General features: G+C 51.2%; 5 protein-coding genes across 5 annotated transcripts in view; 4 read left to right on the forward strand and 1 right to left on the reverse strand.

The window, feature by feature from the left end:
* Window positions 1-21466, forward strand: part of Bag6 (BAG cochaperone 6) — a 115532-nt gene that overhangs the window by 20420 nt on the left and 73646 nt on the right. The window lies entirely within an intron of this gene.
* On the forward strand, window positions 2517-9585 carry Clic1 (chloride intracellular channel 1). The gene is made up of 6 exons (XM_051187348.1): window positions 2517-2732; window positions 4621-4730; window positions 4919-5044; window positions 5170-5276; window positions 7022-7203; window positions 9199-9585. The coding sequence occupies exons 1-6, from the start codon at window positions 2694-2696 to the stop codon at window positions 9358-9360; spliced, it is 726 nt and encodes a 241-aa protein (XP_051043305.1). The 5' UTR covers window positions 2517-2693; the 3' UTR covers window positions 9361-9585.
* Ddah2 (dimethylarginine dimethylaminohydrolase 2) lies at window positions 10032-12930 on the forward strand. Its single transcript, XM_051187347.1, has 7 exons — window positions 10032-10135; window positions 10971-11317; window positions 11420-11519; window positions 11643-11716; window positions 11817-11936; window positions 12307-12456; window positions 12619-12930. Exons 2-7 carry the CDS (start codon window positions 11021-11023, stop codon window positions 12733-12735), a joined length of 858 nt encoding a protein of 285 aa, XP_051043304.1. The 5' UTR covers window positions 10032-10135; window positions 10971-11020; the 3' UTR covers window positions 12736-12930.
* Window positions 13405-16567, reverse strand: Mpig6b (megakaryocyte and platelet inhibitory receptor G6b). Its single transcript, XM_051187355.1, has 6 exons — window positions 16394-16567; window positions 15821-16165; window positions 15570-15660; window positions 15139-15185; window positions 14919-14995; window positions 13405-14691 (listed from the first exon to the last, which is right to left on the reverse strand). Exons 1-6 carry the CDS (start codon window positions 16452-16454, stop codon window positions 14587-14589), a joined length of 726 nt encoding a protein of 241 aa, XP_051043312.1. The 5' UTR covers window positions 16455-16567; the 3' UTR covers window positions 13405-14586.
* Ly6g6c (lymphocyte antigen 6 family member G6C) lies at window positions 17182-20747 on the forward strand. Its single transcript, XM_051187353.1, has 3 exons — window positions 17182-17685; window positions 19629-19739; window positions 20093-20747. The coding sequence occupies exons 1-3, from the start codon at window positions 17631-17633 to the stop codon at window positions 20305-20307; spliced, it is 381 nt and encodes a 126-aa protein (XP_051043310.1). The 5' UTR covers window positions 17182-17630; the 3' UTR covers window positions 20308-20747.

Here is a 21466-nt window from a genome sequence, read left to right on the forward strand (position 1 = left end):
GCACCCACTAAGTTAATATTTATAAAGAACTTATAACAGTGTCTAGCAAACAGAGTAAGCGCTACACGAGTGTTTTAAAATAAATAAGTGGAAGTGAGAGCCATTTCATTTCAACACCACCCTGCCCTGTCCGTTCCCTGAATGCAGGGGATGGCCACCCCCCACAAGAGCACACCACAGGGCCTGGCTATTTCGGGACCTCTGATGAGGAAGTGCAGTATCTAAATGAACTCTACATTCTGAAAGAAGACCTGGTTAGAACACATACACCCATATACACATACTACACACACACATCCCTATTGGTTTATGCCCGTACCACAGTCTACTCACCCCTAAGGACACTGGGTATCATGATTCATCTGGGTGGGAAAGAAGAAAGAGAAGGAAGGAGTTTCTGAGGAAGAGAGAAAGAAATATAGTTTACAATAAGTAAACAAAGCCTATAAGATGGCTCATCGAGGAAAATTGTCTTAAATTCCATCCCCAGGACTCACACCACGGTAGGAAAAAACTAACTCCCAAATTGACCTCTGACCTCCACACCTGTGCTGTTTGTGCCCTTGCATACACACAAACTGTAAATACATAATTTAAAGACTGTCACAGCTATCCTGAACTAAGAAGATCCTGCTTCTGGCCCAGAGAAATGGTGTGAGGTGACCTGGCTCTGCTGGCCAGTGACTGGAAAATACTCTCCACAGGGAAAGGTGGGGAGCAGAGCTAAGGGCTGGATTAATGGTTACCCTTGGCAAATTGTTGAGCAATGGAGCTATGGAAACCTGGAGGAGGTTGGTGACAGCTCTGAGGAGTGGCAGGGACACACCTTCTAATCTGGGCTGTGAAGAGATTAGGGACTGGTTACCAAGACAAGGAAGGCATTGGGCACAGGAAGAGAAGCCAGCTGAGGAAAAGGAGGTGGTGAAGCAGAGAGAGCAGGGCCACAGAGATGAAATGGGAGCAAAAAATTCTTTGATGGGGTCCTGGCTTCAAATCCCGGAGGCACCCACGGGTGGTCCCAGGAGAGGGCAGCCTGAAAATTAAAGTAGCAATTCAGGCAGCCACAGTCAATATTGATGATCAGGGCAGCTGTGGCTGTAAAGACAAGCAGGGGCAAGGCTGCCAAACCTGTTTGAGACCCAACTAAGGCTTCTCCCTTTGAGATCAAGGTTGGGCAGACCCCAGGTGGTCACCTACCAGTGAGGAAGTGTCTGGGAAATAAGGCTGCTTTGAAATCTTGTTCATCAGTAGGAAAGGGTCCCTCTGCAGTTTTTGAGAGTCAACACTTCTGGGATGTTCAAAGGTCCAAATACCAAGAATATTCTGTCTTTCTGAGGAGAAAGATAAGCCTCGCCGCCGCCACCCACCCCCCTTCCAGGGAGGAGAAAGCCCCTGGAAGAGGAAGCTAAGAGGAAGCCACTAACTGTTGGTTTCCAGCAACATTTGCACCACTCACCCAGCCCTCAAAGTCTCTCTTTCTCAGTTTCCAGCCTAATTTTGTTTCTAGGTCTTGCTAAGTCCAGCATGTTTTCCTCTAAATGGAGAGCTGTTTTGGACAGATGATGAGTAGAAAAGAAAAAGGATGGTTGGACAATAGAGAAACATAGAGCGTGGAGGCTGGAATATTGGCAGACATATTTTAGATTTTTTTTAAATAGATAGTAAAGTTAGATAGTAACTCGAAAATCAAGCCTCCCAGGAAAAGATTTACTTTTTCTTCTGCCTTCTTATTTACTTAGATATCCTCCCAGGACTCCACGCATACAGATCTGTCTGACCTTTGCTTTCTTCTCACGATAGAACCAGCCGATACCCCACCCATCCCAGGATGAGCCCTAGTGTTATCCTATAGAGTCAGGATAACCCCGTCTCCAAGGCAACCTTTACCAGCAAGAGGAGGGTAAGGGGCCCAGGATGGGGAAGTCTAGGCATTGACAGGCTTCCAGAGGACCGCCCCCTGCTGTGAAGTCTGGGACTCAGCTTCCTGTTTCCCTCGAATCAGGCCTCTGGCGCTCTCTCCTAGTTCATGCCTTTCCCCAAGCCACATAGCCCAACCTCAATATCTCCTTCCATGTCCCCCTCCACGCACACGCACGCACATACAGGGCAGAGTCCTAGCAAACAGGAAGGCTGGCTGTGACTAAAAAGATCGCAGAACCCGTCCAACCTCAAGCCCCACTTGTGCACCTTCGTGTGAGGTTAGCTATTTCCAAGTGTCCCTGTGGAAGAGTGGGCCACCCTTCTCATCAGTGAAGCGGGGAAACTGAGGCACGAAAAAGGTGCTGTGTTCAAGAAAGGTCAGAGAATCAAGGGAACCCCTCCCCGGGCCTCCCTCCTAACACCCCTCCCTTGTTCCTGTGGTCCACAGGCCTCTGTCCGACCCACTCTCACGATCCTCGAGTCCCTCCCTCTCCTGTCCCCTCCCCAGGTTCAGGGCGGGGCTGGCCGGTGAGTCAGCTGCTCCCTGAGCTAAACGGGAGGGGACCGAGGTGGAGAAACTGGGTGTGGGGTGTACGGAGCCGGTGGGAAGCTGTGTTGGAGCGAACGAAAGGAACTGATCGGATTTGGGTTGCGGCCGAAGGAACAGCTCTGAGTCTGGAGGAGAGGATCCCCGACTGTGAGACCCGCCTTCCCTGGCCCCGGCCCCTCCCAGTTCCCCCAGCGACGGCTGCTTCCTGGTCCCCGACGCAACCATGGCCGAAGAACAACCTCAGGTCGAACTGTTCGTGAAGGTGAGAGCACCTCTTTCTTCGGCCACGCTCAGACTTTCTGCAAGCCAATCCTTCCCTTTCCTCGGCTGGGCTCCAGCCCTAACTCCCCAACCCCTTTCCTCGTTGACCCCACCCCCAGCCCCGGTGCTATCCTGCTGGAGGATGACGGGGGGGGGGGGGACTTGTGAGACGGTAATGAGAGTTCTGGACTTGCCCTGAAAAGTTTGTGGAAGAGATTTCCAGCAACCTAAAAGAGAGAAAGTGGGGGATTTCAGGAGACTGAATGGGGTGTGGTGCGCGGTACAGGCGACCAGGGACTGAGAAGGGGACAGTGGCGGGGTTTGAGAAGGTCAAAGGAGAATCGGCTAGGACATGTGGCCCTAAAAAAGACAGAGAGGTGGGCACTGAGGGAGACAGAGATAGACAGAGACATCTGGTGAGACTGAAGGAGTGTGTCCGCACAGTGGAAGGAAGGACCTTTCAGGAAGGGGCAGGTTGGGTTGAGGAAAGCCAGAATCTAGAAGGCAAGAAGGAGATTAAAGTTTAGTAATAGTTGCTAATGAAGAGAGGGGAAGAGAGCTCCGGTGGGGACAGGAGACCCCCCTGGGTCAGGTACAATGCCAGGCTGGGGGTATGGAAGAGAAGGTACACACACACACACACACACACACACATCACACTCTTTCTCCTGTCTGTGGGTGTGGTCAAGGAGAGATGGGTCTCTGCTTTTGGGTAAGGAAACCAAACCACTGGCTGAAGCTTTCCTGTCTACTCAGGCCTGTCCCCCTCCAGCACCGCTCCTCCTCCTGCCCCCTGCCTTCCTCTCTCTCTCTCCCTGTGTGCACTTTCTCCCTACCTTCCCTTCGTGGGCCCTTCCTTTTCACTATTTCCCCCATTTTGTTCCCACATATTGTCGTTGTGTCGGTGTGTGCCTTATCTGTGTCGGTCGGCTGAATTCTGCCTATGTGTTCACGTGCATCCTGTCTGTTTCTCCTTTTCGATGGGGTTTCCCTGGCCGCCATTGCCACTTCCTTGGCCCAAGGAAGCCAACTGGAGCCTGGGTCCGCCCCTTAGGTGTGGTCCCTACTTCACACTCGCCTCCAGGGACTATTTTTACTCCTGGGTGAGCGATGCTGTAGAGATTCTGGCTTTGTGTCCTGTGAGGAGGACCTTGGAGAAGGTACAGGGGCACTTGGGAAGAGGAGAGTGCACCATCTAGGAGGACCAGCAGCGAGAGGGAAGGTTTAGGGAACTATAAGAGTGGCCCCAGCTGCCTCAGCCTCTGTGTCTAGGTCCCTGCCCCCACTTCCTTGCCAGGAAGGAAACTGCTGAGGCCTGAAGACACGGAGATGAATCATCCTCAGTCTAGGGGGAGGTGTCCCTTGGGGGATGAGGTCACCTGCACCCAATTAAAGAGTTGCCCCCTTTGTTAGGCCCTCCATATCTCTCAGGTGAGGTTTAGGTCCACTCCAGTGCCCGCCCAGCCTCCAGAAACAGCTTGGATGAGGGTTAGTGAATGCGGACCCTGGTTTCCAACCCCCTTAGCTCCCACCCCCACCCTTAGTTCTTCTTAGTCTCTCCCTCTTGAGAATCCAGGAGGCTGCAACCCCACCAAGTCCCCTACTCTTTGCCTTTTGGATTTGGATTCTTGAAGCTTGCCAAGATTTAACTGCTCCTCTGCCTCCTCCCACCTGCCAATTACTGGAATGCCATGAGCTTACCTTTGCTGGAAATTTATTCATTGGTCTGTCGTAGGTTTGACCCAGGCCTAAAGGGGAAAATAACAGAGCCCTGGGGGTAGCTCAAAGAGTATAGCAGTGTGTATGTCAGAACTAGCAGGGGATGCAGAGAATCTCCTAGTAAGGATGGGGTGCACCAGACCTAATGCTGGGCTGGGGTTGCTTTTCAGGCTGGCAGTGATGGGGCCAAGATTGGGAACTGCCCCTTCTCCCAGAGACTGTTCATGGTGCTCTGGCTCAAGGGAGTCACCTTCAACGTCACCACCGTGGACACCAAGAGGTGGGCCCACTTCCGTTCCTCTAAGCATCCCTTGTTAAATGCGTGTGCATTTGTATGCACGCGCTCACTTACACGAGCCCTCTGTCTTAAAGCTCAGCAGGGACAAATTAATTTCTCCTTCATCTCAATGTCCCTGTTTCTGCTTCTGATCCCCTTTTTAATCTCTTGATGCCTGGCCCCTTCTCTAGACGGACAGAAACCGTTCAAAAACTTTGTCCGGGTGGACAACTCCCATTCTTGCTGTATGGTACTGAAGTACACACAGACACCAACAAGATTGAGGAATTTCTGGAAGCTGTGCTGTGCCCTCCCAGGTACAGGGGCAATTGGGAAGAGGAGAAAGAGCTGTGGTGCTTTGGAGAACAAAGATTGAGGAGACACAGTAGTGCTGAGTCTCCTCCAGAAAGGGCTCTACTGTCTCTCTCCCTCTGCCTTCCAGGTACCCAAAGCTGGCTGCTCTGAACCCTGAGTCTAACACCTCAGGGCTGGACATATTTGCCAAGTTTTCTGCCTACATCAAGAACTCGAACCCGGCACTCAATGACAGTGAGTCTCACAGAGCAGAGGCTTAGGTCCTAGAGAAGACCCCAGGGTTAAGCGGCACCAGGAGCCCCTGGGAGTTTGGCTGTCAGAGAGATGGAGCAGGTGCTCCCAGGCCTCTTTTAGACCTCCACTGCAGCTTTATCCCTCTAGTCTCTGCTGTCTCAATGTCAAGACTTTTGGGGTTTGGGGTTGTTTTGGGTTTTTTTTTTTTTTTCTTTTTTTTTGAGATTTTATTTTTATGTATGTGTTTGCCTGAATGTCTGTTCGTGCACCACATATGTTCAGTGCCTGAGGAAGCCAGAAGAGGGTGTCAGTTTCTCTGGGGCTAGAGTTATAGATGTTGGGAATCAAACCCCAGGTCCTCTGGAAGAGCAGCCAGTGCTCTTAACTGGTGAGCTATCTCTCCAGCCCACAAACAGCTTTTTTGTTTTTTTTTTTTTGTTTTCCCACAAACAGCTTTTTAAGTGGGTGCCAACATCTGAAACCAGGTTCTTATGATTATACAGCATGTGCTGGTACCCACCAAATCTCCCCCACCCTCTAGAATTTATTTATTTATTTATGAGGCAGGGTTTCTCTGTGTAGCCCTGGCTGTCCTGGAACTCTGTAGACCAGGCTGGCTTCAAACTCATAGAGATGCACCTGCCTCTGCCTCCCAAGTGCTGGGATTAAAGGTGTGCACCATCACCACCCTGCTAGAGTTAATTTTTAAAGCACACCCTCATGTGTGCCCCACACACCACTACATGTACTACAGCATTACCAGGTTCATGGACAGTTTTTTTTTTTTCTGTTTTTACATAATTATTTTGCTTTTTGGTGGAGTTGGGGGTTGATTCTGAGAAGGTCTCTGCACCTTTCTAAATCTGCTTGAAGATCTGTAAGTGGGATAACATCCATCCCCTGAGCTGATATGAGAAGTAAGTGAGATGTGGGTTGTAGATTGATTGAACTAGGAGGTTGAGGTGTGATTCAGCGAACATAGCTTGACTAGTGAGTGAAACCCTACACTCAGTTTCTAGCACTTGGGGAATAAATCACAAGCCATGGGCTGGAGAGATAGCTCAGTCTATTAATAGAGTGCTTGCCATGCAAGTATGAACACCTGAGTTTGTGTATTTAGCACCCATGTCAAAATTCAGGCCGGATGGGTAGCTACTATAATCCTATTGCTGGGGAGGTAGAGATAGAAGGAGGCTTAGATTGGAGGCCACCTAGCTAGTCTAGTCAAATTGGTGAGCTCTAAGTTCAGAGAGAGACCTTGTATAAAATAAAGTGGGGACTGGAAAGATAGTTAAAAACACTCACTGCTCTTCCAGAGGACCAGGGTTTGGTACCCAGCACCCACATCTGTAACTCCAGTTCCTGGGGACTTGAACCCTTTTCTGGCTCCCTCAGGCTCCTGCATGCACAAGGTATATGTATACTCCTACAGGTTCACATACTTGTACATAAACAAAAATACATAAATAAATCTTAAAGAAAAAGAAGGTGGAGTCATTGAGGAAAACACTGGATATTGACCCCTATCCTCCACACGAATGCAGACATCTATACACACGCATCTTACATACACAATTTAACAATAGCATTCATGGTGCTGTTGGTTTTTAAAATCAGATTCAGGGTCTCACACATGCTAAGTAGGTACTTTACCTCTTAGCTATTCACATGACTTGATGACTGTTTTTGGGCATACCATCTCCCCAGTGTTTAAGGTTCTAATCAGCTTTCCCTCTCTCACACAGACCTAGAGAAGGGGCTCCTGAAAGCTCTGAAGGTACTAGATAATTACTTGACATCCCCCCTCCCAGAAGAAGTGGATGAAACCAGCGCTGAAGATGAGGGCATCTCTCAGAGGAAGTTTCTGGATGGCAATGAGCTCACCTTGGCTGACTGTAACCTGTTGCCAAAGCTTCATATCGTACAGGTGGGTGATCACTGTGAGAGGAGGGGATGGAACGAATCTTTCAGGTAACAAACGGGGTATGGGAGTCACAAGACAATTTGAGGGAGTAGGTTCTCTCCCCCAGCCCTGTGGATCTTAAAGACTGAACTTTGGTCACCTGATTTGGCTGCAAGTGGAACAATCTCAGCACCCCAAGGTGACATCTTTCTTAGAACCATTTCTGTAGGTTACCAATGGTGGACCCTGCCCAGGGATGCTAGCCCATCGCTTAGCAGTTGTTGCCCAATTAAGAGAATTACATTTGATGATACAAGCCAAGTTTATACAGTGTCTGATCAAGAGTGACACTCCACTCCAGATTTGTGTGTGTATGTGGGTCTGCCTGCCTGCCTGTTTGTGTCCAGGGTTACTTCCAAGAAGGCTTTTCCTGCATCTGTACCACTGCCAAAGCCCAAGTTTAAACAAAGCAGGATTCTCCCAAGTCTACACAGTAACTCTCTATATAGCTCAGGCCTCCCATTTCCTCTCAAGGAAGACATGAGCAGCCATTTGCTACAGTGTGATTTGGTAAAGCAGAGGCTCATTGTCACTGCCCCACCAGATGAGTAGCACTAGGCAGTGAGAGAGCAGGGCAAAGTGGCTGGTTCCTGTGACCCTCAGCATTCTCCAGGCTGAGTTGGAGGCCAGCCTTAGCTACAGAATGAAACACTGTTTCAAATAATAATAGTCTCCTCCATCCTAAAAAACAACAAAGAAAAGAACCAAATGACATTCAATTGTACTTGCCCACAAAAGGTTGAAATCGAATAGAATATAAAACTTTCACGTCAAGGTAATGATACATGACCTGAACATCAAATGAAGAGACAAAATCCACTACAAAAATAATGTTACACTTTGCTAATTGTCTTTTCCTGTGTGTGTGTGTGTGTGTGTGTGTGTGTGTGTGTGTGTTGGAACCCAGGGCTTAGCACATCCCTAGCCCCCTTTCTTTGTATTCATTTTTAATTACATGATTGCAGGTGCAGGGAGTTAGAGCCCTTAAAACTGGAGCTACCCCTGTAGGTGAGGGAAATCAAGCCATGGACTCCTACAAGAGTAGTGGGTGTTCTTTACCACTGAGCCATTTCTTTAGCCCATCTTCACATTATTACTTTGGTTTCTTGAGACAGGGTTTTTCTATTTAGTCCTCCTAATGCTGGGATTAAAGGTGTGCCTCACCATGTCTGACTTTTCTTTTTAGTCAAGAGGAGAAAAGTTGGACCACAGATGTTGGGTTTGGAAAGGAGCTGCTATTACTAATGGGGTTTCAGAAAATGAAAAGTTGAGCAAGCCATTTTGGAGATTTCAAATGGAAGCTAAGATATGAATTATCAGGAAGCTGAGCAGTGCCACACGCCTTTAATCCCAGGACTCGGGAGGCAGAGGCAAGTGGATCTCTGAGTTTGAGGCCATCCTGGTCTACAGAGTGAGTTCCAGGACAGCCAGGGCAACATAAAGAAACCATGTCTTTAAAAACAAAAACAAAAAAGAATTAGTAAGAGAACTCTAATGTGACTGGAGAGATGACTCAGTAGTGAAGAGAACTGGCTGCTATTCCTGAGCACCCAGGTTCAGTTCCCCGTACCCAGAGGGTAGCTAACAACTATCTGTAATGCCTTCCAGAGGATCTGACGCCCTCCTGTGGCCTTAACAGGCTCTGTACACACATGGAGCACCATTGTGTAGACAAAACACTCATGCATATGAAATAAAAATAAATCTAAAAATAAAAAATTTAAGGACTCTAGGCATGGGGGTGCGTACCTGTACTTCCAACTCTCAGGCTAAGGGAGAAGGTTCTGGAGACTAGCCCGAGTTACATAGAGAGACCCTGTCTCAAAACAGCAGTAAAAATATTTGTTAAGAAGCAAGGTAGTCTAGAAGACCCTGGAGGAAGAGAATGTCCAACAGCTCCAGAGCAAAGCAAGCTCGACTTCCCTGGGACTAACGTGCCAACCTTTCTCCACCCTCCAGGTGGTGTGTAAAAAGTACAGAGGCTTCACCATCCCAGAGGCATTCCGTGGAGTGCATCGGTACTTGAGCAATGCTTACGCTCGGGAAGAATTCGCCTCCACCTGTCCAGATGACGAGGAGATAGAGCTGGCCTATGAGCAAGTGGCCAAGGCCCTGAAATGAGCCCCCTTTAAAGACTCCTTCACCCACTCTGTGCTCGCTATAGACACTCTGGGAGGCCACCGAATGGACACACTCCTGAATAGCCAGTGGTCAGGAAATCCAGGGCACAAGTGTTGGGCTGGGGGAGGAGTGGGGGAAAGGATAGGCGACAAGGGTAAGATTTTTATTGTGGGGTGGGATGGGTAGGACAACGTATTTCAGTAATAAAATACAGAATGAAAATCTGTTGTTTTTACATGAACAGGGCTTACCGTGTAGCGGGCATGAAATGAGGGTCAGGGTCTGTGATCTTAAGCTCAGGGCATCTGCCAAGAATTAGGGAAGGAGTGTTTGTACAAGGGCTGCCATGTTCTGCATCCGTCCATTAGAGGGCTGTTGTGTGGTCCACCTCTTGTTTGAAGCCCCGCAGCCGGGGCCAGCGGGATCAGAGTGGGCCTGGGCTTCGCTCTTGAGGCGGTGCCAGAGCTCGGAGGTGGGGGGTAGGGGTGGGTGGGTTCTCAGTCCTAGAGGAATGGGCGCGGCCTAGCAGGGCGGAATGGGCGTGGTCTCGGAAAGCCCCGCCCTGTCCCGCTTAGACAATGCCCCGGAGCCGCCACACCATCGCGCCCCCGCCCCATCGCCGTATGTGAGCTCGCCTACCCGGGGAACCCCTCAAGAACCCAAGCTCCTAGTCTCCCCAGCTTGAAGACTCAGGTTCCCATCCTCAACAACTCTCTCTTCTGGGGGTGGGGTCAAGGCCGAAATCACAACGCTGCCGGAGTGGAGGTGGACGCTGGTGAGTCTGGAGCAGGGGCTGTCCCCTAACGGTATGGAGAGGCTGGAGTTTGGGGGTGCTGGGTCGGTGCCGGACAGAGTGTGCTGCAACGGACAGAGTGTGCGAATAACCTGCACTTGGGCGAGGACCTGGACGGGTTAGACTTTGGTGGAAGATGGACAGGGGAGCTCTGAAGCCAGGAGTGGTTCCACGCCCCCCGTTTCCCCGCCCTCCTGATTTCGTTTAAGACCTCTCCCAGTCCTCCGGGACTAAGTCTGGTTTATACTGGGTCGCTCGAAGGGCAGCATGATCAGCCAGGGTGGAGAGGGAAGATGCTTAACTCCTTAGACTCTAATTCCTCCAGCTTGCCCCTCTCCTCTTTTCTCCTTCAAGCATCCGTGGCTTCCACATCCCGGGCCCCCGATTCACTACCCAGCTTTCTTTTCCTGTCCCATAACCTCTGAGGGTTCCTGGCAGGACTTCGGGTCCCCCCTGCTGCGAGCAGCTGAGAGTTAAGGGGGCGGGGCCGCCGCATTTTTGGAGAGTGAGCGCATCCTAGCGGCTGCCAGGAGGGGCGCGGGGCAGGGACCTAGAGGAGCCCCCGAGCAGGGGCAACAGGTGTTTGGGAGATTAAGAATCCAAGTCTTGTTCCTTGGGCGCCTCTTAAAGCAGATTCCTGCTGAGAGGAGGCTGAGCGGGGTCCACACAGGACTAGAAGGTCTGAAGGGGGTGGAGCAGAGTGGGAGGGGCGCCTGGAGATGGCCCGAGGAAGACCCAGGAGCTTTTAACACTCCCCCTTTCTCTTCTCTGCTGGTCTTTCTCTACTACCCCCTCCCCCTTCTATCTCTTCTCCCAGACAAGTGAAGAGAAATCAGCTTGGCTGGAAGGGGCATCTGTGTGGATGGAATGGGGACGCCGGGGGAGGGGCTGGGTCGCTGTTCCCATGCCCTGATCCGGGGTGTCCCCGAGAGCCTGGCATCCGGGGAGGGCGCGGGGGCTGGTCTTCCGGCTCTGGACCTGGCTAAAGCTCAAAGGGAGCATGGAGTACTAGGAGGTAAACTGAGGCAACGACTAGGGCTGCAGCTACTTGAACTGCCTCCCGAGGAGTCACTGCCGCTGGGACCACTGCTTGGTGACACAGCCGTGATCCAAGGAGACACGGCCCTAATCACGCGGCCCTGGAGCCCAGCTCGTAGGCCTGAGGTGAGCGCCAGGGTGGGGGTAGCGGTCGGCGGGGAGGAGGCTGGATGTCTCGGATTGACAGGAAATAGTGAGGATGTCTCAGCTCAAGCTCTTTTCTCCAAGGTTGATGGAGTCCGCAAAGCACTGCAGGACTTGGGGCTCCGGATTGTGGAGATTGGGGATGAGAGCGCGACGCTGGACGGCACCGACGTCCTCTTCACGGGTGAGACTATGGATGGACAGCACCCCCCGGGGCTTAGCACAGGGAAGCAGGTTTGGGAGACCAGATCTCAGATCTTGATTCACTAACTCTGGCCCTCAAACCTCCGCGGCCTCCTGGATTCAGGCCGGGAGTTTTTCGTAGGTCTCTCCAAGTGGACCAATCACCGAGGAGCTGAGATCGTGGCAGACACCTTCCGGGTGAGAAACCAAAAGTAGCTTGGGGAGAGGAGCCAGAGAGGGTGCCAGAGGGCTTGCTCTGGGCTCCTTATGCACCCCTAAATCCTTTTGCTCCCTCTAGGACTTTGCCGTCTCCACCGTGCCGGTCTCGGGAGCCTCACACCTGCGCGGCCTCTGTGGCATGGGGGGACCCCGCACTGTGGTGGCTGGAAGCAGCGAAGCTGCCCAAAAAGCTGTCAGGGTGAGGCGGGGCAGGGCTAATGGTGAAGGTGTGACCTACAAAGTGGGCGTGACTCAGGGCAGGGGCGGCAGGGAATCTGTCTAGCTTGGGGGAATTGCTCTCAGCCCTTGTCCTCACTAAGATGTCTAACGCAAAAGGACGCCCTAGTAAACAAAGGGAACAGAAGAAAAAAGAGTTAGAGAGGGGCTGTAAAAGCAAATGGTGGCTAAAAGTGCTTGAGACCTTGAAACTGACTTTGTACGGCACAGCAGGCATTATATACTTGCTGTCATTATCTCACAAATGTGTAACCCTTGTCACAAGCCTTTACTATGTGCTATGTCAGGCGAAGCTCCGCTGTGGCGAACTTAACACAATCTTCCTCTCTCAGGCAATGGCAGCGCTGACCGATCACCCCTACGCTTCTCTGACCCTCCCAGATGATGCAGCTGCTGACTGTCTCTTTCTGCGACCTGGGTTGCCTGGTACCACTCCTTTCCTCCTGCATCGCGGAGGTGGGGACCTGCCCAACAGCCAGGAGGTGAGGGAGGGGCAAACTCCACCAACCAGAGAAAGAAGTCCATCTTTACCAGTGGAAGAAAGGAGGGGACCTTTTCTTCAGAAGCCTGGGTGGGGCCACTAGGAACTGGCTAGAGGGGAGCTTGGCTCTGGTATCAAAACACCTTGGGTGTCCTCCCCACAGGGTCTACAGAAGCTCTCTGACGTCACCCTGGTACCCGTATCCTGCTCAGAACTGGAGAAGGCTGGAGCTGGCCTCAGTTCTCTCTGCCTGGTGCTCAGCACACGCCCCCACTGCTGAGGGCCTGGGTTTGGGGCTCCAACTGGCCGGATTAGAGCTGTTTAGGGGTAGATTCAGGTAATAGAGGATGGGAAGTAGGTAGTAGTGGGGCCGTGCCCCAGGACAAGGGAGGGCTTAGTGTGAAACAAAGGATAGGAGCCATTGGGTGAGTCCTCTCTGTCAAAACCAATAAAATAAAATTGGCCTTTTAGGTGGGGTTGTGGCTGATGTCTCACTGGGACAAAGGAATGGGCGTGGCTGAAACCTGAAGTTGGGGGATGTCTCACTCCTGGCCCTGTGATAGGGCTCAGGTACAAAGAGGGGGTAAGAGGCTGTTGTGGGGAGTATATATCCAACACAGAAAAAGGGATTACATGTATGGGTGGATCACTTTCTGAATCTATCTAAATGTCGGATGATTCAGACACTGGTAGATTGCCAGTCCACCTTCATTTGATAAACAAGTGTTTTCCAGGACACACATTTATCCATGTACCAAGGGTCAACATTGAATCAGACAGGTTAGGCAGACAGGGATGGTTTTCAGAAGTCTTTGAGAAAAATTAGGGGGCTTTCTAGGGCATTGATTTTTATGCAGGAGTGGGCGAGCATTTGGGATGAGGACCGGTATCCCAGAAAAGGCTACATTTGAGTGAAATCCCGAAGATAAATAATTATCGAGACAGTAAGTGAGGAAGAGGGAGAAGGAATCCAGGAGATGGAATTTATTTCATTGGGCCAATGAATATTGTAGGGAGGAAATTGTGGATAATGTAAACTGGGCTCATGTACACAGGAAATGGCAGATAAGCCTAAGAGTACACAAAGGGCTGCAGCACCTGTGACCCCAAAGCCGAAGCCTCAGGAGAGAGGAGCTGTGGTGGATGCTCTGGAGGGCAGGAGGACCAGAAGGGACTGTGGGCCACCCATGCAGCAATGATGAGAGTACGTTCTGGTGGCAGCACTAGACATGGAGATAGGTAAAGATTTGACAGTAACACTAAGACAAGGCATTGTGTGCTGGTGCATGTCTGTAACCCCAGCACTGAAGGTGGAGAGACAGGGATCAGGGGTTCAAAGCTAGCCTCAGCTACAGGAGAGCCTGTTTTTAAAGGAAAGATGGGGTAGGGGGAGCTTTATAAGTCCCTGTGTGGGAGAGAAGGACTTGGTGTCCTCTCACTCCCAGTTTCTGGCTTGGGCAACTTGGGTTGGTCATGAGACTGCAGAGGAGGGACCGGGGAATAGCTTGGGAAATGACTAAGTCAGTTTTGATATGCTTTGTGTAAAATGCCCGAGGCCAGCTGGACAGGGTGTGCCAACTCTGAGATCTGGGTTGGAGGGAAGGGGGCTGAGGGTTGGCTAGCTTCCTAGAAGAGGAGTAAGGAGAAAGGCAAACAGTGGCAGGGCATCTAGAAGAAAGTCTTTAGCGACAAAGTAAACGAGGGTTTAAAGAGAGGTGATCTAAGGACAAGTTCGTGAATGTTACCATGTGGTCTAGGACATCACTGGCAACCTTACAGACAGTAGATGAGCAGCTGCAGCTAATGAGCACAGGGAATGGAATAAGGCAGGAAAAGGAAGCGAGCGATTGCCTTAAGTTCAAAATGCTTGTTTGGAGAGGAAACAGACAGGATATCCATTGGGAGTTAAAACTTACGATAGCTTGGTCATCTATAGAGAGGGCACCAGTGGTGAAGGAAAGATATTATAGGAGATGGGAGTGGCTTAAAAAGCCGAATAGTTTGAATAGTTTGCAGATACAACTTAGGTGTCCAGACTCTTAAGACTATTGCCTCTGTCCATGGTGCCTCCCCCTTCAGCTGAGTGAAGAGAAGCCCCAGATTGGGCGGTTTGGAGAGCAAGAGTTTCCCTTTAAACTACAACCGCATAGACCGTGGAAGCATCACCAGGAACCACTGTGGGCATCCGGCGGTGGCTCCCGAGGACTGAGTGGTCCAGATCAGCATAGTGCAGGCTCTGAAGGAGGTAGATGGGAAGGCAGATGGTCTCAGCAATCAACCCCGCCCCGCATCTCCCCTTCCCCCCCCCCACCCCGTGGGCAGAGGAGACTAACAAAATCTGGACTCTTAAATCTCCAGGGTTCTGGAATTACACAGCTGCTCCACAACAACAAAACTAGGCCTTTTCTTTCCCCCTTTCCTTCGGGATTCTGCCCTAAGTCCTTCCTATCCCCAGGCCCTTACCGGCTCCTGGTCCAGGTGGCCTGAATTCTTGTACTCCTGTTCTAAAGGACTCTGCGGCTCAGCATTTATGACTGGAGCTAAGTGGGAGGGAGGATCAGAGCTGAAGGATGAAGACAAAATGACCAACTTTGCCTGCTACCGGCAAGGACTCAGACTCAAGAACTCAGGGTTAGGGATTGTTCGGGTAGGAGAGAGAAAAATGGGGTGCCGTTAATCTCACCAAATGTGGGGAGTGGTCGAGGCGGGGGCGGGGGCGGGGGCGAGTGCCTGTAAGGAAGTCCTTGGAGAGTCACCAATCTCGTCCTACTGGTTCCTCAGCCGCAGGCGGCGCCAATGAGAACTGTGCAAACTGCAGTCTCCGACCAGCAAAACAACTTAGGCTCCTCCGGAACCAGGTCCCGCCCACTCTTTGGGCTTTCTGCCCTTCTAGTTTGGTTCCTGCAGCCTGGCTCCCTACTCCAGCCTGTAGCCTAGCACCCTGTAGCCTAACACCCAAGGGCTGACCTCTCGCCTTCAAAATACCTCCAAGCCTCCAGATACCTCTTGTTTTTTACTAAGGTTACGGCTCTGCCCCACCTCTTTCTGCTCCCACCCCACCCCCACCCTGACTGGTCACACCCTGTTAAGACAGGCTCCGCCTCCAGTGCTCACCTGCGCCGCCACCAGACCAAGCCCGAGGCACCCAGTCCCAGCCCCAGCCCAAGGACCAGCAGAGGAATCAGGACCTTGGGATACCCGGAACCTGGGGAGATAGATGCGCGAAGCGGGGAGGGATGCGGAGGTCAGGGGTGTGATGACCACAGGGTCTTTCTAGTTCTCCCTCTCTACAAGACTCCGCCTCGAGTTTTGTCCAGGGTGTGTATCCAAACCAAGTGCCCCTCCGCATCTGGGCCTCGACCTACCGTGTGTAGTAGATCCCGAAGCCCTGCAGTCTGCCTTGTCCCCCAACACTTGAAGCACTGTGCGGCTCTCATTCTCTTGACGCCCTTTGCAGAAAAAGGTGCCAGAGTCCCCGGGGCTCAGCACCAGCTCCAGCCGCTTGATACCAGTGTCCAGGGAACGCAGGCGACCCGAGAAGTGTGCGAACACAGCTGGGGTCCCGCTCGACGAAGCCCACAGGATCGGACGGCGCCCTTTGGACAGGCCCTGGCAGGCCGGAAAACTAGGCGCCCAAGCCCAGCGGGTGGGGTCTGAGACCCCTATGCAGGAAAGATTCACCCGGTCCCCAGGGCTGCCCTCCAGAGAAACTAGGGAAGGTGGGGGAGGGAGGTGATTAGGGCTAGTTTACCAGGCTAGATCTCTCTCTCTCTCTCTCTCTCTCTCTCTCTCTCTCTCTCTCTCTCTCTCTGTCTGTCTCTCTCTCACTTACACACACACACACCCTCTTTACTCTACCCTTCTACCATTCTGGATTACATATACAGCCCCCTCCCTAGTCTGTCTCAACCCATCACAACTCCCCAGGGATGGCCTACCCTGGAGATCGCCCTGGACCCTTGAGAACAACAGAGGCAGCAGCTGCAGAACCAGGGCCATAGCTGGGATGTGGTAGGCAGAGGCGGGAGTGAATCAGCAGGGAAACCGGAGGGAAGAGGGGAGCTGAGGGGCAAGGATGGGGATACTACAGGACTGGGAACACAGATAAGAGCGAGAGCTAGAGGGAGAGGGAGAGAGAGAGAGGGGCCACCAATTCCTGGATCCTTCTAGAAATCCTCATAAACCAAACTAGCAGTCTTCAAATATTTTAAAACCGTTTAAAATTTGTGCTCAAGATCTTTCGCAAAGGCTCTATGCTTTTTTTTTTTTTTTTTTGCAAACTAACATGACCCCCAAGTTCCACAAATTCTGAAGCTCAGCTTCCTGAGTTCAAATCCTGATTTTGCCACACTGTAACTGGCAAGTCACCTCTGCCTGTCCCCTCATCAGGAAAATGGAGATAAAAGCCTGTGAGAACCAAATAAATACATTGAAGATGACTAAAACAACAGATGACATAGAGGAATGCTCAATGCATGACGTTATCCTCTACTCTTATTCCTATCTCACCTCTGAGTGCCCACGATGCTCCTCCCAAACCCAATCGCAGTGGTGTGAGGACATCTTTAGCTTATTGGTGTGGTCCTTCAGGATGCACAGCCTCAGCCCTGCTGACATCTATGACATCACAGAAACCCTCCGTGATGTCACAAACCTTTATCCTGTGGCTGGGCATCAGTTAGAAGACAGGGTGGGGAATGAATCTACATTAATTCAGTCCATTTCATCAATTTCTGCCTGATCAATGCCCTTGATCAATGTCCCCCCACCTCCAGGGACCCAAAGTTGATCATCAACTCAGGCTACAATCCATTGCTCACTTCCTAAGAACTAGCAGGAGCTTGCACTGTGGCTGTTTAAGTCACAGAGACTTTTCTGATGCTCCTTCAGAGCTGTGGGGCCCTCAGTTGGGGGTCCTAAAACCAAGATTCAAAATGGAGTTGGCCACTAGTGACACTTGTCCTCTCCTATCCTCCTCTCTCATCTCCCCTCCCCACCCAGGCCTGCTTGGACCCTCCCCATCTCTGATCTTTCTTTCTGGTTAGCTGGGTATAAATTGGGAGGGAGGTACCACAGAGGGCAGAGGCCTGGAAGGGAGGGGCCTTTGGGATTATAAATTCTGAAAAGGCTGCTCTCAGAGCTGGATCCCTGAGATTCTCTGTCAGCACCCTCGCCATGAAACACCTGCTGCTGCTCACTCTGTCTGCCCTGCTCTGCTGCTGGGTCTCAGGTGAGTGCCAGAGAGCCCCAGACCCCACCCCAACCCTACCCAATACTCCATATTTCCCTAGACTCAGGGTCCCAAGAAGCTTCAAACCTAACTGGCTTAGTCTCCCCAGTGCCTCTGTGATCAGGAGTCTGAGTGTGATGGGCCCCTTTCTCATTTTCTTTTCCTTTCTTTCCCTACCCTCTCTTTCCTTTCCTCTTTGCCTCTTTTCATTACTTTTTTCTTTTCTTTTTCTTTCTTTCTTTCTTTTTCTTTCTTTTTTTTTTTTTTTTGCAGAGCCATATGTTATTAGATCCCAGTTAGCAACAGAAACTCCATTTTGTCCTAGTCTGTCACTCTGCCCCTGAGCTGCTACCCACACTTTTCTGAGGCTGAGTTGCAGCCCTCAGCCCCCCTCGTGCAGTGCAGATGTCTAGTCTAGAATGAGGTGACACCACAAACATCTCACCCCCTTCTGACTGGTTAGCCCAGAGCCAGCCACCAGAACTCCCTAATAGGCTGAAAGTGTTCCACTATAGAAAGTTCCCAACTGCTTCTCTGCTTTCCCTGTTACATTACAATTGGACAGGACTTGGGAGCTGTCTCTTGTGGTTTTTCCTTTTAAAATCGACTGCTGCTCCTGCCTCAGGGTTCCAGACTGGATTTTGAAACCTGGGGCTTCCCTACTATATCAGGGTTTTACTTTGTTCATTTGTTTTTTATTTTTGGCTTCCTTGAACCCTGTCTTTGTGGTGGATTATTCTTGGACCCTAACAGTGTAGCCAAAACTAGCTTTGAACTCCTGATCCTTCAGTCTCTTCCTCCTAAGTTAGTGCTGGGATTATACAAATGTCACACCTTGCTCTCCATCACCATCTCCTCCTGGCCCCCATAATTCTTCTGCCCAGTCTTCTTACCTGCCATGCACCAGATCTATTTCCCACTCCAGCATGCCTCCTTCCTGGACACTCTCTGTGGCCAGCCCCATCCCAACACTCAGTTCTCTAGGATCCAGTGTACCAGCCTGCACTCACCTGCACTGAGCAGGTTGCTCTCATTCTAACCCCAGCATCCACTCTACTCCTCACTGAGGTGTTCAGCAATGGCCCTTCTCAGCTTGTTCCTTCCCGCCTTATGTTCCTATATTCCCTACCAGGGATGCAAAGCCTTCTGGGTGGTTCCACTGATTGCATATAGCCTTCCCAAAGAATCAGAGACCCTCCCTGAGCCTTCTAGAGAGGATGCCAGAGCACTTACCCCTAGAGTAAGATGGGTTTCCTGGAGGCACACTAGGATCCTTCACCCCCGCTGGAGTCCTTTCTTTCATGGAACTTTACATGCTCAAACCTGAAGTTGGCCAACACAGGAATCCTGGCGTGCCATCTTCTGCACCCACTCTCCATCTTTGTTAGGTGATAAGACAATCCACTGGTATGTCTCAAGAGTGCTATCCCTTCTTCCATAGAGTGAGAGCCAAAACAGTCATAAAGAGGATTCATTTAGGACTGATTCTTCCCAAGCTCTTGGCAAAGGTCCAGTCAACTTCTAAAGCTGGCCACTGGTGGCTTTCTTACAGCCTCAATTCCATGTCGCCTCTGAAGGTGCTGCTGACTCCCACACTTTATAATTTCTTCTTTCTATCTCAAGTCTCATCCTCCCCTACCCCCAACCTCTACTCTGTCAGCCAAGCTTCCCTGTATCCCAGCCATCCCCAGCCCTGAGTTTTTGTTAGTATAATTCTTGACTCATCCCAAACAGGCTGGGTGGAGGATGGTATTTAGGGTGTGTTCTTTCCACTTGGAGAACAGATACCTCCACACAACGCCTACTTTGCCCTCACCTGCTCTGTCCCTGTGAACAAAGCAGGACAGAGACACTGGCTGCCTTGTGGGCCATTCTCCACCCTCACCCCTAACCCAGCTGACTGAGACATCCCCTCACCTCAGCCTGACTTCTTATCTCCCCAGCTGACACTAGATGTCACTCCTGCTACAAGGTCCCCGTGCTGGGATGTGTGGATCGCCAGTCCTGTCGCCTGGAGCCAGGCCAAAAATGCCTGACGACAAATGTGTACCTTGGTAACATCTCCTTTTCTGGGAGGGAGGGGCCAGGTGGGAGATGCTATGTGGGACTGAAGCTCATCCAAAGCTAGGACAGAGTTTTACAGGGGTGCAGCATGTGGCCAAAGGTGATTATGTGCCAGGCACTGACCTGCATCTACAGACATTGTTGTCTGTGAATGTTTGTGACAACTCCATGAAGGGGGTCCTAGAACTAGAAGCAGGGTGTCGGCTCACACTCAGGAGGGATGGTTAGACTAAGAAGAGAGAAGAAAGGTGGAGCCCAGCAGCTTTGGGAAGGAAGAGGAGCCAGTGGACACAGGCAAGCCAGTGCCAACTCCTGACCCCTCTCTGTTGGCTCCTGCCTCTAGGGAAGATGTGGGTTTTCTCTAACCTGCGCTGTGGCACGCCAGAGGAGCCTTGTAGGGAGGCTTTCAACCAAACCAACCACAAGCTGGGCCTGAACTACAACACCACCTGCTGTGACAAGGACAACTGCAACAGCCCAGCTCCAAGGCCTGCACCTGCTCTGGCTCTCGTTTCCCTCACCTCCTTGGCTGGCCTTGGCCTCTGGTTGTTGCATTGAGTCAGTCCATGGCTGCGCCCCTCCCATCCGCTGTAGCCTGAGCCTTTCTCCCTCAGAACTCCAGCTCTCCAGCATGCTCTCCCCTCACCCCTGGCCCCTTTCCTTAAGACCATGTCCCTATTGTTCCACTTGTTTTGTGGGACAGTGCCTAGAGTGGTCTTTCTAGCCACCCCTCTCATCTGGCACTCTCCACCCCATTTTTCACCAAGTCCTTTCCCATTTCCTTGGAGACCACTCTACCTCCTTCACTGGCCACTGGAAGGGCTCCCTCCTTGGAAATACACCAATGTGACCCTGGGATGTGGACCTGGATGGACCACTGTCTTGTCTCCAGTGAGTGACCCCAAAGGGCCCGCTAACCTCACTGCATGGGGTTGATTCACTAAGCCCTTTGCTCAGCTCTTTCCATCTTGAGAAATAAATGTCAGCGTCCGAAAAACTGTTTATTGTCAGGGGATATATATACTAATCGGGACATGGTAGCTTTCCTTTGTGATCTCAACATTTCAGCAGTAGAAGCAGAAGAATCAGGAGTTCAAGACCATCCTTGGTTACATAGCAAGTTCAAGGCCAGCACGAACCACAGGAGATCCTGTCTCAAAAGGAAAGAGGCAGGCACATGGCTCTATTCCCTTTTAATTCCAGTTCTCAAGGGGCAAAGATAGATCTTTTGAGTTTGAGGCTAGTCTGGCCTTTACTTAGCATGTTGCAAGCCAGCCAGGACAACAAGGATGAGAGAGAGAGAGAGAGAGAGAGAGAGAGAGAGAGAGAGAGAGAGAGAGGAGAAGAGAGACAGAGGAGGTTTTGGTGGCGGTGGTGTAGGCCCCTTTCCATGGAAATTTCACTCCCAACCCCACCCTTCTCCTTACCTAAGTGTTCTACAAGGCTGGACTGACCAAATGGAAGAACAGGTTTTACAAGCCTTTCTCCCTTCCAATACCTGAGGGTGGCACACTGGCATTAGTGTTTGGAGAAACAACCCTTATCCTAAATTGAGACTACACCCTGCCAAGAAGCAGGTGCAGCCTAGCTTGAGGGCGCCCCAGAAAGGGTAGGACGGGTGTCTACAGAGAGAGCTGTTGGCTCCTGTTTCCACCTCTTAGGTGGCTTTCTAACTGGGTTATTCAAGCAACTTTGCTTTCTCAGTTCAAAATAGTTG

This window comes from Phodopus roborovskii, unplaced genomic scaffold (assembly GCF_943737965.1).
Source record: "Phodopus roborovskii unplaced genomic scaffold, PHOROB, whole genome shotgun sequence".
NCBI lineage: Eukaryota > Metazoa > Chordata > Mammalia > Rodentia > Cricetidae > Phodopus > Phodopus roborovskii.